The sequence below is a fragment of the Sminthopsis crassicaudata genome, chromosome 5, assembly GCF_048593235.1.
Source record: "Sminthopsis crassicaudata isolate SCR6 chromosome 5, ASM4859323v1, whole genome shotgun sequence".
Taxonomy (NCBI): Eukaryota; Metazoa; Chordata; class Mammalia; order Dasyuromorphia; family Dasyuridae; genus Sminthopsis; species Sminthopsis crassicaudata.
The window spans coordinates 228,178,540-228,190,821 of NC_133621.1; the positions used below are offsets into that span (position 1 = coordinate 228,178,540).

A 12,282-nucleotide genomic window follows, 5' to 3' on the forward strand; every position below is an offset into this window, starting at 1 on the left:
GACAAAGGCTAAGAGATGACCTTGCCCAAGCGTGGGGCAGCCCTGGGAGTCACCATCTCCTCCACCCGCTCCAGGCAGCCTTGTCACCTTAACACTTTTACCATTTCAGATTATTTTCAAGGTGTGTTTGGGAGTTTGGAACAAACTTATTGCCTCCCAGGCAAACCCAGCCCATGAATATTTGGGATTAATTATCTCTCCCTCATTTGAGCCTAACAACCTCCCCAAACGTATATAAAGGGATTTGTGCTGCAGAAGTCTTCAGTTCTCTTTCTTTCTGTCTATCTGCCTCTTAGTATCACTGCTCTTCCTGCCTCACTGCTTTCCTTGCCATCCAATCCATTTACCATGAACAGACAAGTCTGCAAGACCTCAGGTGGTGGGAGCCACGGCTTCTCTGGCCGCTCTGCCGTGGTCTCTGGCAGCAGCCGCATGAGCTGCGTGGCTCGCACAGGGCGCTCTGGTGGAGGAGCCTGTGGGGCCCGTAGTGCGGCAGGTGGCTTTGGCAGCCAAAGTCTCTACAACTTGGGTGGCAACAAGAGCATCTCTTACAGCGTGGCTGGTGGTTCCAGAAGTGGAGCCCTTGGCTTTGGTGGTGGACGTAGCAGCTGTGGAGGCGGCTTTGGAGGAGCTGGTGGCTTTGGAGGTGGCTTTGGAGGAGCTGGTGGTTTTGGAGGTGGCTTTGGAGGAGCTGGTGGCTTTGGAGGAGCTGGTGGCTTTGGAGGGGCTGGTGGTTACGGTGGGCTAGGTGGCTTTGGTGGCCCTGGTGGTTTTGGACCTGGCGGCTTCCCTGGTGGGATCCAGGAAGTGACTGTGAACCAGAGCCTTCTGCAACCCCTCAATGTGGAGATCGACCCTCAGATTGGTGCTGTAAGGACCCAGGAGAGGGAGCAGATCAAGACCCTCAACAACAAGTTTGCCTCCTTCATTGACAAGGTGACACTTTGATTTCTTTATCCTAGTCCTTAATGTGAGGGACTTTGCCTAGCATTCAGAGAACTGGTTCTGGTACATTTCTGTACCAGAAATTCTGGGTAGTAAGAGTAGGGGGAGTGACAGAATAATTAGAGGGGTAGTGGTTGAATTGATATAATCATAGGATTCAGATCTGGAGGGGCCCTAAAGTTCATGTATAGATTTTTTTATTTTACAGATAAGGAAAGAGAAGAAGTGACTTGTTCAGGATCATTTAGATACTCTGGATTTGAACTGAGACCTGACTCCAAATCTGACATTCTTTCCTTATTCAGGACCAATGGTTTTGCTGGAGAGAGGGCAGGGCTAGATGCACAATCAGGTGAAGAGCAGAACTTAGACAAACAATGTTCTGGTGAAATTTGACCTGTATCAAAATTGTCCCATAAGAGGAAAACCTTAAATGTGCAGTATATCTTAAACCTAATATTTTCTCCTTGTTAATGATTAGCTTTTGGTGATGTGTATATTTTAGAGTTGACTACATTGGTTTTGCCAGAGGTTTGTCAGGGGGAGACCTGGTATTTTAGACTCTTCCGGGGCCAATGTGATTTGGCCTCTCCCAGGGTCTGAGTCGAAACAGGGTTTGCCTTCCCCAATATAACATGTCAATCAGTATTATTAATACCACTAGCCCTGCAGACACACCCTCTTCAAGAGTTTTCAAAGAACCCTGAGAATGAAGTGTGTGCATTTTAACACAGTCCGGTAAATTTTTGCTAATGAATCACAGAGTTCCCAGGGGTGGCAAAGATTTAATTCATTCATCCTTCTGCCTCTGAGCAGAGCTGATTTTCATATTGTAGCAAGAACACTGAGTTTGCCTTAAGAAGACTTGGGTTCAAATTCTGACTGTCGCTTATAAATCATTACTTATCTCCCCTCAGTTTCCTTGACTCTAAGACAAAATGGTTGAACTAAACAATTTCTATGATGTCTTCCAATTTCAAATTCACTGGAATCTTCTCTGCCTGCTCAGCTTAGACAAGAGTCCTGGACTTGTGGAATTGCTCAGGCTAAAGATTCCAAGTCTTTCTGCTGGGGATATTTCTTTCTTCTCTCCCATTGCAGTCTGGTAACTTGAAGTTATTTCTCCTCATGCTCTGCAGGTGCGGTTCCTGGAGCAGCAGAACAAGGTTCTGGAGACCAAATGGAACTTGCTGCAGCAACAAGGTGTCAACTCTGTCACGGGCACTAATAATCTTGAGCCCCTCTTTGAGAGCTACATCAACAACCTTCGGAGGACTCTGGATGGGCTCCAGGGAGAGCGAGGGAAATTGGATGGAGAGCTGAGGAGCATGCAAGACCTGGTGGAAGACTTCAAGAAGAAGTGAGTGCCCCACCCCAGGAGCTTCCTCTCTTGATGGTTTAGCAGCAAGGTATTGTAAGGATCAGAGTCAGAATTTGAATTCAGTCTTCTTAGTCCAAATCTACTGTTCTTTTTACTGTAGCATAGTATCCTCATTCCCTTTCCCTGATTGTCTGAGAAGACAAGTTGAGCCTGTATTTCCCCATCTGTAAAATATAGATGGTAATACTTGAAAGATCTATTTCATAGGGATGCTGTGAGAAGATTACTTTTGGAACTTTAAACTACTATGTAAATGTGTTATTATACTAAACACAGTCCTGTTTCTCTTTAATCCCTACAGATATGAAGATGAAATCAACAAACGCACTACTGCTGAAAATGAGTTTGTGACACTTAAAAAGGTAAATGAGAAATATGCTTTATAATTAAAAAAAAAAGAGCAGAAAAAAAAAGCTGAGTGAGAAAGGCATGGGATTCCTAGATCCTGAGTCATAGGCTGTGTGTGTGTGTGTAAGTGTGTGTGTGTGTGTGTGTGTGTGAGAGAGAGAGAGAGAGAGAGAGAGAGAGAGAGAGAGAGAGAGAGAGAGAGAGAGAGAGAAAGAGAGAGAGAGAGAGAGAGAGAGAGAGAGAGAGAGAGAGAGAGAGAGAGAGAGAGAGAGAGAGAGAGAGAGAGAGGGAGGTATTGGGAAGCTGGGAGGACATCTCTCACTTCCTTTCCCAGTACATATCTGGAAAATTAGCTAGAAAACCTGGTTTGTTCCCTTCTCCAAGGTCAAGGAGTTCATTAGTTTCTTGGTCTGTAAGAAGTCCCCCTGCTTCTGATCAAGGTACCCTTGAAAGGTCACTAAAAGAAATGAGTCTCTTATATTCAATCCTGCCACAGAACTAATTCTCATCATTTCTGCTGACTTTACAATTCATTGGCTAAGTAGTATTATAAATGGGTCCCTATTGTGATTCTTTTTTTTCTCCAGGATGTGGATGCTGCCTACATGAACAAGGTTGAGCTTCAGAGCCGGGTGGACAGCCTGGTTGATGAAGTCAACTTCATTAAGGCTCTCTATGAGGCGGTAAGGATGCTTCCTGTTTTCTGAAGTATCTTCAGATATCCTGTTATCTTAAGAGGTTTCTTTAGACCTGTGTTGGGGAGTCTGCAGAGAACTCCCATGCTGTTATTGCTCCAACTTCTTTTTTGTCACTGAATCCTGATCTTAAATCTGAGATAGGAAATAGGAGGAACTGAGGTACTCAAATCCCTACCTGTTTATTTTTCATTCTCAATTAAGTGCCCAGTATTGAACAAGTATATGCTTGGCACGGGGGTATTGGCTACAGTGTTCACCCCACTAGAAGTGTACTATTCATGCAATAAGCATTTATTAAACACCAACTATGTGCCAGGTCTGGTCATAGACACAGAGATAAAAAATTAAATAGCTCTTTTCCTTAATAAGATTACTTTTTTTTTTGAGAGATAAGGTGGATCCATATAAAATTAAAACCTATCAGCAATATATAAATAAAGGAATAAGTAGAATTTACTAGATTGTATGATCCATGAAGGCAGGAAATGAATTTTAGCTAAATTCTGTATGTCTCTCCCACATTTAAATAGTACTCTGTACACAATGGGTGCTTAATGTCTGCTCATGGAATTGTTGGAGCTAATTTTGTGTAGGAATTTGGAAAAGAAAGGGATTAGTATGGATTGAAATAGTCTCAGAAAGCTTCATAAAGGCTAAACCATGAAGAATGGACAGGACTAGAATAAATAGAAAGAAAATGGGAAAGATATTCCAGGATGAGGGATAAGGCAGAAGATCTCAGAGGTCTTTGTTCTTTCTGTGAAATGGGCCTCAGGGAAATCAGGTTGTGTAAGTTTAGTAGAAATGTAGAAATTTGATGGCAAGTCTATTAACAAGGTTGGACTCCCTCCTGGTCGCATGTAAGTTTCCCTAGGATGAAGGAGGACTCTGAAGTGTGAGCTGGAGTTCTTGGGGCAGAGACCTTCCATCTCACACCCATTTCAGAACCTCAGTGATTGAGCAGGATAATTTCTGCCCTATAGGAACTGAATCAGATGCAGACTCACGTGAGCGACACTTCTGTCATTCTCTCTATGGACAACAACCGCTCTCTGGACCTGAATAGCATCATTGTTGAGGTCCAAGCACAGTATGAAGAGATGGTTGAGAGAAGCAAGGCAGAGGCCAATGAACTGTACCAGACTAAGGTAGGTGTCAGGAATCTGTCCCAGTTAGGAGACCATTTGCAGTCTAACCTAAGGTTCTGTGGATAATTTATCTTTTGTGGGGAGAAGCTCCCCTTCCTTGATCTCTAATGTTTTCATACTATTGACCATCAATTCCTGAAGTCCACCTCTGCCCCATTTCCCCTTGTTCTATGGCAAATATTTGCCTTTTACAGGGAAGGATGTATCTTTTCCTGATTACGTTGCATATAAATGACTTTAGAATTCCATGAAGCTTTATAAGAGTGAAAAAATTTCTTCATCCTGCAGCTTAGAATGAGTGTAACACAGATTCTTTTTTTCATTTTTTATTAAAACTTTTTATTTTTCAAAACATATCCATAGATAATTCTGCAACATTAGCCCTTGCAAAACCTTGTGTTCCAATTTCCCCCCCTTCTCCCACTCCCCTCCCTAGATGGCAAGTAGTGCAATATATGTTAAACATGGCAGACATATATGTTAAATCCAACATATGCATACATATTTATATAATTATCTTGCTATACAAGAAAAATAAAATCAAACCAGAAAAGAAAATGATGAAGAAAATAAAATTCAAGCAAACACCACCAAAAACAGTGAGAATGCTATGTTGTGAATCACACACAATTCCCATAGTCCTCTCTCTGGGTGTAGATGGCTCTTTTGGTCACAAGACCATTGGAACTGGTCTGAATCATCTCATTGTCGAAGAGAGCCACGTCCATCAGAATTGATCATCATATAATATTGTTGTTGGTGTGTACAATGATCTCCTGGTTCTGCTCATTTCACTTAGCATCAGTTCATTCAAGTTACTCCAAGCCTCTCTGAAATCATCCTGCTTATCTTTTCTTATAGAACAATAATATTCCATAGCATTCATATACCATAACTTATTCAACCATTCTCCAACTGACGGGCATCCACTCAATTTTCAGTTTCTTGCCACTACAAAAAGGACTTCTATGAACATTTTTGTACATGTGGTTCCCTTTCTCTCCTTTAAGATAGAGTACAGATTCTTAGCTGAGGATTCATGGACAGATTTCAGAGAATGTGTGAGCTTGGATGAGAAAAATACATCTTTATTTTCTATTAATTTTGAATTGAAATTTAGCATTTCCTTTAATTATAAGTGTAGGCAATCATTATTATCAATTTGTCAAAGGAGTCCAAGGTACAAAAAGGGGTGAGAATCATGGTAGAGAGGGTCTTGTGTGCATGAAACAAAGTAGAAGGGAGAAACTGGGGAAAAGATGACAAGGTTATTTGATAGAGACAGGAAAGCTGGACACTCTCAGCAGTTCCACTTGCCTTTGTTAACAAAGTTATGCATAGTCAGGAATGTATGTACAAAAAATAAAGGCAAAATGGACCTCCCTGGCTCAGTGACTTCTCCACTGGCCAGCATTTGTTCCATTACAAAGACATGTCCTTTCCTGAAACTCAACACAACAAATACTCTTATTATCTCTAGCTAGGAGAACTGCAAACCAAGGCTGGCAGGCATGGCGATGACCTGAAAAGCACCAAGAGTGAGATCATGGAACTCAACAGAATGATCCAAAGGCTTCGGGCTGAGATTGAGAATGTCAAGAAACAGGTGGGTCAGAGTCTAGTTAGATATTGGAGTCCATGATCCTAAAGTAAAAGAAGTCTCCAGAGGCCTTCTCATTCAAATTCCTGGCTTGTCCAGTAATTCTAGATGTTTCTTTCTTTCTTTCTTTCTTTCTTTCTTTCTTTCTTTCTTTCTTTCTTTCTTTCTTTCTTTCTTTCTTTCTTTCTTTCTTTCTTTCTTTCTTTCTTTCTTTCTTTCTTTCTTTCTTTCTTTCTTTTTTGTTATTTTTTTATTCTATTAATTTTATAATTATACAGTTTTTTGACAGTATATATGCATGAATAATTTTTTTTATAACATTATCCCTTGTATTCATTTTTCCAGATTTTCCCCTCCCTCCTTCTACTCCCTTCCATAGATGACAGGCAATCTCATACATTTTACATGTGTTACAGTATAACCTAGATATAATATATGTGTGTAAATCCAATTTTCTTGTTGCACATTAAGTATTGGATTCCGAAGGTATAAGTAACCTGAGTAGATAGACAGTAGTGCTAATATTTTACATTCAATTCCCAGTGTTCCTTCTCTGGGTATAGTTGTTTCTGTCCATCATTGATCAGGGGGAAGTGAGTTGGATCTTCTTTATATTCAAGATATCCACTTCCATCAGAATACTAGATGGTTTTTTCTCAAACATGTTTCAAATAACATAGGAAAGAGCAACTAACAACATGGCACAGAAATAGTGGTGATATTGGCATTTATGTTGCTATCTCTAGATTCTTCATCTCCATCTCTCTCTGTCTCTTGATCTTTGTCTCTCCCTCCCTCCCTATCTCTCTGAATGTATCTGTCTCTCTTCCTATCTCTCTGTATCTCTATCACTCTCTGTTTTTCTCTTTCTATCTCTCTGTCTCTCCCCACTCTGTCTTTGTTTCTCTGTGTGTCTGTCTCTGTCTTTCTTTTTGTCTTTCTTTGTCTCAGTCTCTCTCTGTGTGTCTCTGTGACTGTCTCTCTGTCTTTATCTTTTTTTCTTTGTCTCTCTTGACAATGGAGGTATTCAGATTTAAATCTCAAGTTTCTTCAAGTACCTTAGATTGGGATACAATTCCCATTCTGATGATCTTTTCACCTGTGTCCTCTGTCCTTTAGAATGCCAACCTGCAGACAGCTATAGCTGAAGCTGAGCAGCGTGGGGAGCTGGCCCTCAAGGATGCCCAGGCCAAACTCCAGGGATTGCAGACTGCCTTGCAAAAGGCCAAGGATGACTTGGCCCGCCTGTTGAGGGACTACCAGGAACTGATGAATGTGAAATTGGCCCTGGATGTTGAGATTGCCACCTATAGGAAGCTGCTGGAAGGAGAGGAGTGCAGGTGGGTAATCTTCTCTGGACCTTAAACTCATTGACTAAAAATATTGGGGAGTAGCTGCTTGAACAAGGAGGCTCAACTCTTAGATAAACCTTGCAAAGTAGCTTCTTCTCTCTTCTCAAGTTAGCCCACTCTCAATCATTAGTCCCCAAGGATTGATTTGCCAGGTTCTTGAATTCAGCGTGGGCTCCCAATAATGGTGTGATATTTTTCACTCTGGCCATGAAATTTAAAGATATTTGCTATATAATTGAATCATCTTTTTTTCTGCTTCTTCTTATAGGATGTCTGGAGAGTTCCAGAACCCTGTGAGCATCTGTAAGTAGCCAAAATTAGGATAAAATGGGAAATTCTAAATTCTTTATTATCTATTAATGAAGGGGAGCAATGGAAACCCCAAATTCATTTCCTAAGGGGATGCATGCCATTCTGGAGACATCAAATTGGTTTTCTAAATTCAGGGAATGGAGTTTCATGAAGTATTAAATGTATTTGTTTCTTACCTCTCAAATGAGATAATATTAAAAACAATTGGCAAAATTTAAAGCACTATGTAATCCTCACCTGCAAAATGAAAGAGTTGGGTTAGATGATCTTTGAGGTCCTTTCCCTGGCTTTCTCTGACCCCTAGCAGATAGTCTCATAGCTGCTTGTCTCAGGGGCAGGCTTCACTGGAGTTAGAGAGAGTCCAAGCTGCTGGGTAAAGTCACGTACCACAGACTGAGAGCTAGATAGTTCTTTGATTTAATTATTAGATAATTAATTGTAGTTTAACAACATGGAGATGAATTAATTATAAAATTATCACCCCATATAAAGACATCAAGTACTAATTGTAAAATGGGCATTACATCATTAAGTAGCATTATAAGATTTAATCCTGGATGGGACCTGGGAAAGGTTCTTATTTTGCATATGGCAAAACGGAAGCCAAGGGAAGTTTAATTATCTGTCTAATGGCACATAGCTGGGATTTGACTCTAGACCTCCCGATTCAGTTCTCTCACCTAGCTCACAGTAATAATAAAACTAAGCAGTGTAGTAGTAGTAACAGCAGCAGCAGCAATAATAATAATAAAGATAAAGATGATGATGATGATGGTGGGGGGGGGTGGGGGTGATGAGAAAGGTTATCTCCCCTGGCTTGACAAGGCTGCGTGGGATCGCCGGGTGAGTCCTACCTGCAATGACCTTGACCTTCGATTGTCTTGCTCTCTCCCCCTGCAGCTGTGGTCAGCAGCAGTACCTCTACCTCGGTGTCCGGCGGTGGCTACGGAGGTGGCTACGGAGGTGGCTACGGCGGTGGCTACGGTGGTGGCCGAGCGGGCGGCAGCGGCTTCGGCGGCGGCAGCGGCAGCGGCTTCGGCGGCGGCAGCGACAGCGGCAAAGGCTTCGGCTCTGGAGGGCGCTCCGGCGTCAGCGGGGGTGGGGTCAGCGGGGGTGGGGTCAGCTCCGGCGGCACCCTCGGGGGCAGCAGCAGCAGCAGCAGCTCTGTCAAGTACTCTCAGTCATCCGGCCAGCGCTCCTCCAGATAAGCACCCTGGCCAGCTCCGCCGCCCCTTTGGCGTGCGCGCCCGGCCTCCAGCTGCCCCTCCAGTCCCGGTGCGTGCGCCTGGCTTGTGGCTCATCTAGATTACGCTTCCCCTCCCCCTCCCCGAAGTGGAGAGGGCCCTGCTGCTCTTCTGTATATAAAATACAAACCCCTCTGGCCCACCTATTCTGTCTCCAATAAATTGCATTGTGTTTCACTTCAGATCTCTGAGTTTGCTTCTTATTTATTCTCTCCTTCTAGAGCTCCTGCCAACATTTCCCACCTGGGGCTACTCTATTAACAGTCTTCATTTCTTGAACGCTTTCTATCTGTAAATCTCCTTCCTTATATCACTGACAATATTCTTCTTCTAGCGCCTTTTCTGCCTAGATGATGTCTTTCTGCCCACATGTATTTCTAATGCCCCTAGGTTAACACTCATGCTCTGGGATAATTGGAGCAGCATAGTGTGGCTCAAACATCTGCATTTGAACCATGGATGTACTATTTAACATTGATGTGACCTTGAGCAAACAAGTCTCTGGGTCTCCGTTTCTTCATTTAAAAAATGGAGGCATTGAACTAGTTGGTCTCCATAGTTGCCACCCGCCCTTACTTCTATAACCTCATGACTGAAGAGTCAGCTGTCTACTTTTCCGGTCTCCCTCTCCGAGGAAACTCTAGGGGGGAAAAGCATCTGAGGGCTTAGAGCATTGTGGACTCTGGTGGGGCTGGTATCAGACAGGCGTGACATGAACATTTAATAAAACTAAATAAATTAAGACAATAAATTCTTCCCTATTCATTCATTCATTGAGGGAAATTGTGAACACCTCACTTTTCATAGAATATTACAGCTTGATTTCATCTAGTCCAACCCCCCTCATTTTACAGACCACAAAACAGAGGTCTGGAAAGACAAAATAACTCTGCTAAAGTCACAGTTAGCTGATGGCAAAGTCATGACTCAATTCCAAACCTCCTAACTCCTTATGTAGTCAGAGGCTAAGCGGCTTGCCCAGAATCACATACCTAGTAAGTGTCTGAGTTTGGATTTGAACTCAGGCCTTTCTAACAGTATAGTGGGAGAATAGATGTCAAGATTATCTGTAAGGTCAGTTAGTAGGTCAGCCCTGGAAGTGGGGGTGGAGGTAGTGGTGGTGTCTGCAAGGCTTAGAGAAAGAGAAAGCCTGAAGGACCTTAAGAGGCAGTGGCAGAAAAGATTTTTTTCTCTTTCTTTATTACCCTCCTTTTTTCTTGAATAATATTTTATTTTTTACAAATATATGCAAAGATAGTTTTCAACATTCACCTGGTAGGAAAAGATAATCAGGTCTGTTGGTCTTCCATCTCTTTAGAATTAATACAATTGGTGACTCCCTTCTCATTCAAGCTATGTAGACCATGAAGTAGTTCAAGATTTGATTGTGGGATAGCTGAAGACAAGAGTAGAGGGAAGGCAAAGGAGAAAGCCCTGAGGCAATAAAGGATCCTTTTTATTCTAGGGCCCTCTAGGGTGAATACTTTGTTTCAGGGCATTCAACATCCTGCTGCCCTCAAACACCATGCCTGGAAGTACTTATTTTTCTGGGAGTGTTCATGTCAGAACAGTGTTTAAATGGCCACTTTAGTCCCTGGAGACCTAGTCACCTTCTTGTTTGGGGTCAAGGAGAAAAATTATTTGAACATTTTTACTTAGATGGTGTAGAATAAGTGATTCACATCCCTGTTTCCTTCCAGTTATGCTATGAAGTACCTCATAATTCTGCCTGTTCTCACCATTTGCTTTTATTAAGGATCAAATAGCTCTTATTAAATGCATCATTAAACATGATTGCTATGCTACGTGTTGTAGAAAGGGAATAGCATAGATCCAGTCCTTGCCCTCCTGTCTTCATGTGAATTCACACATGAAGCAGAACAGAAAAATTAAACTGGGTTAAGTATTGGGGAACTTGCAGCTGGGTGAATGGAGTGCCCAGCCGGGAGTCAGACTCATCTTCCTAAATTAAATTTGGACTTAGATACTAGTTACACATGTCACTTAAATTTGTTTTCCTCAGTTTCCTCATCTGTAGCTGGAAAAAGATAAAGCAAACTGCTCCAGTAGCTTTGCTAGGAAAACTCCAAAAGAGGTAAAAAAAGAACCAAATATGACTGAAAAGACTGAACAATAAAAAGTATGGAGGAAGGAGATATTAACATCAGAGGGCAAGAAGAATAGTATGTAGAAGTTAAGTAAAAAATTAGGGGTGAGATTGAAGTAAGAAAAATCTTGGAAAGTTCTTTGTCTTTTGTTATCATGGGTATAGGGAAATTCTTTATTTCTTTTTTTGATCAATCAAGGAAGATTTTCTGAAGAAGAAAGAATTTTTAAAAAGAAACTTCAATTTAAAACTAAAAGAAACCTTAAAGGCTATTGAGTCCAGTCTTCTAATTTTACATATGAGAAAACTGAAGCCCTAACAGATTAAGTGACTTATCAAATAACTAGTGAGAGGCTCTAAGTCAGGATTTGAACTCAGCTCTTCCTGACTCTAAGATGAGCTCTCCAATATGTCTCTGTTGCTTCATAATCCTATGATCTAGTGACTGATATTCCCCCAAACAGTTTTAATCAAGTTCTGATTCCTCTCAGTTAAAAAAGTACACATTTCCAGTGTGTATTACTTACTTATAAGTTACACTTGGTACTCTACCAATAAACTATGTTTATTAAAAACTTACACCAAAAAGAAATATTAAAAAGATGAACTAAAGACAAATTCTGTATCTGATTTTATTTTTTATTAATTTTATAATTATAACATTTTTTGACAGTACATATGCATAGGTAATTTTTTTTTCTTTTTACAACATTATCCCTTGTACTCCCTTCTGTTCTGAGTTTTTCCCCTCCTTCCCTCCATCCCCTCCCCTATATGGAAGGCATTCCCATACATATTAAATATCTTATAGTATATCCTAGGTACAATATACATGTGCAGAACCGAATTTTGTTGTTGTTGTTGTTGTTGCAAAGAAAGAATTGTATTCGGAAGGTATCTGTATCTGATTTTAGAGACAAGAGGGATTTTCACTGGAATGTATTGAGTAGCACAGTGACATGGTTAGATTTGAACATTAGGAAAAAAATTATGAAGGAGAGACTTATGTAGAGAGACCAGTAGTGACTAGTATTTTTATTTAGTGCTTAAGGGTTTTTTCTTGAATTTTTTGAGGTTACACATGTACATTTATTTTTTACACATTTTTATGTGAGTCATGTTGGGAGAGAAAAATTAGAATAAGAGA

At 41.2% G+C, this 12,282-nt stretch overlaps 1 protein-coding gene across 2 annotated transcripts; it reads left to right on the forward strand.

The window, feature by feature from the left end:
* Positions 1–260: 260 nt before the first annotated feature.
* KRT3 (keratin 3) lies at positions 261–9,210 on the forward strand. 2 transcript variants are annotated; one of them, XM_074270300.1, is made up of 10 exons: positions 267–376; positions 662–936; positions 2,085–2,305; positions 2,628–2,688; positions 3,262–3,357; positions 4,356–4,520; positions 6,001–6,126; positions 7,240–7,460; positions 7,741–7,775; positions 8,685–9,210. In XM_074270300.1, exons 1-10 carry the CDS (start codon positions 349–351, stop codon positions 8,990–8,992), a joined length of 1,536 nt encoding a protein of 511 aa, XP_074126401.1. In that variant the 5' UTR covers positions 267–348; the 3' UTR covers positions 8,993–9,210. The 2 variants fall into 2 exon arrangements, with proteins under 2 accessions (XP_074126402.1, XP_074126401.1); XM_074270301.1 differs by having other exon boundaries at positions 261–936.
* The last annotated feature ends 3,072 nt before the right edge of the window (positions 9,211–12,282 follow it).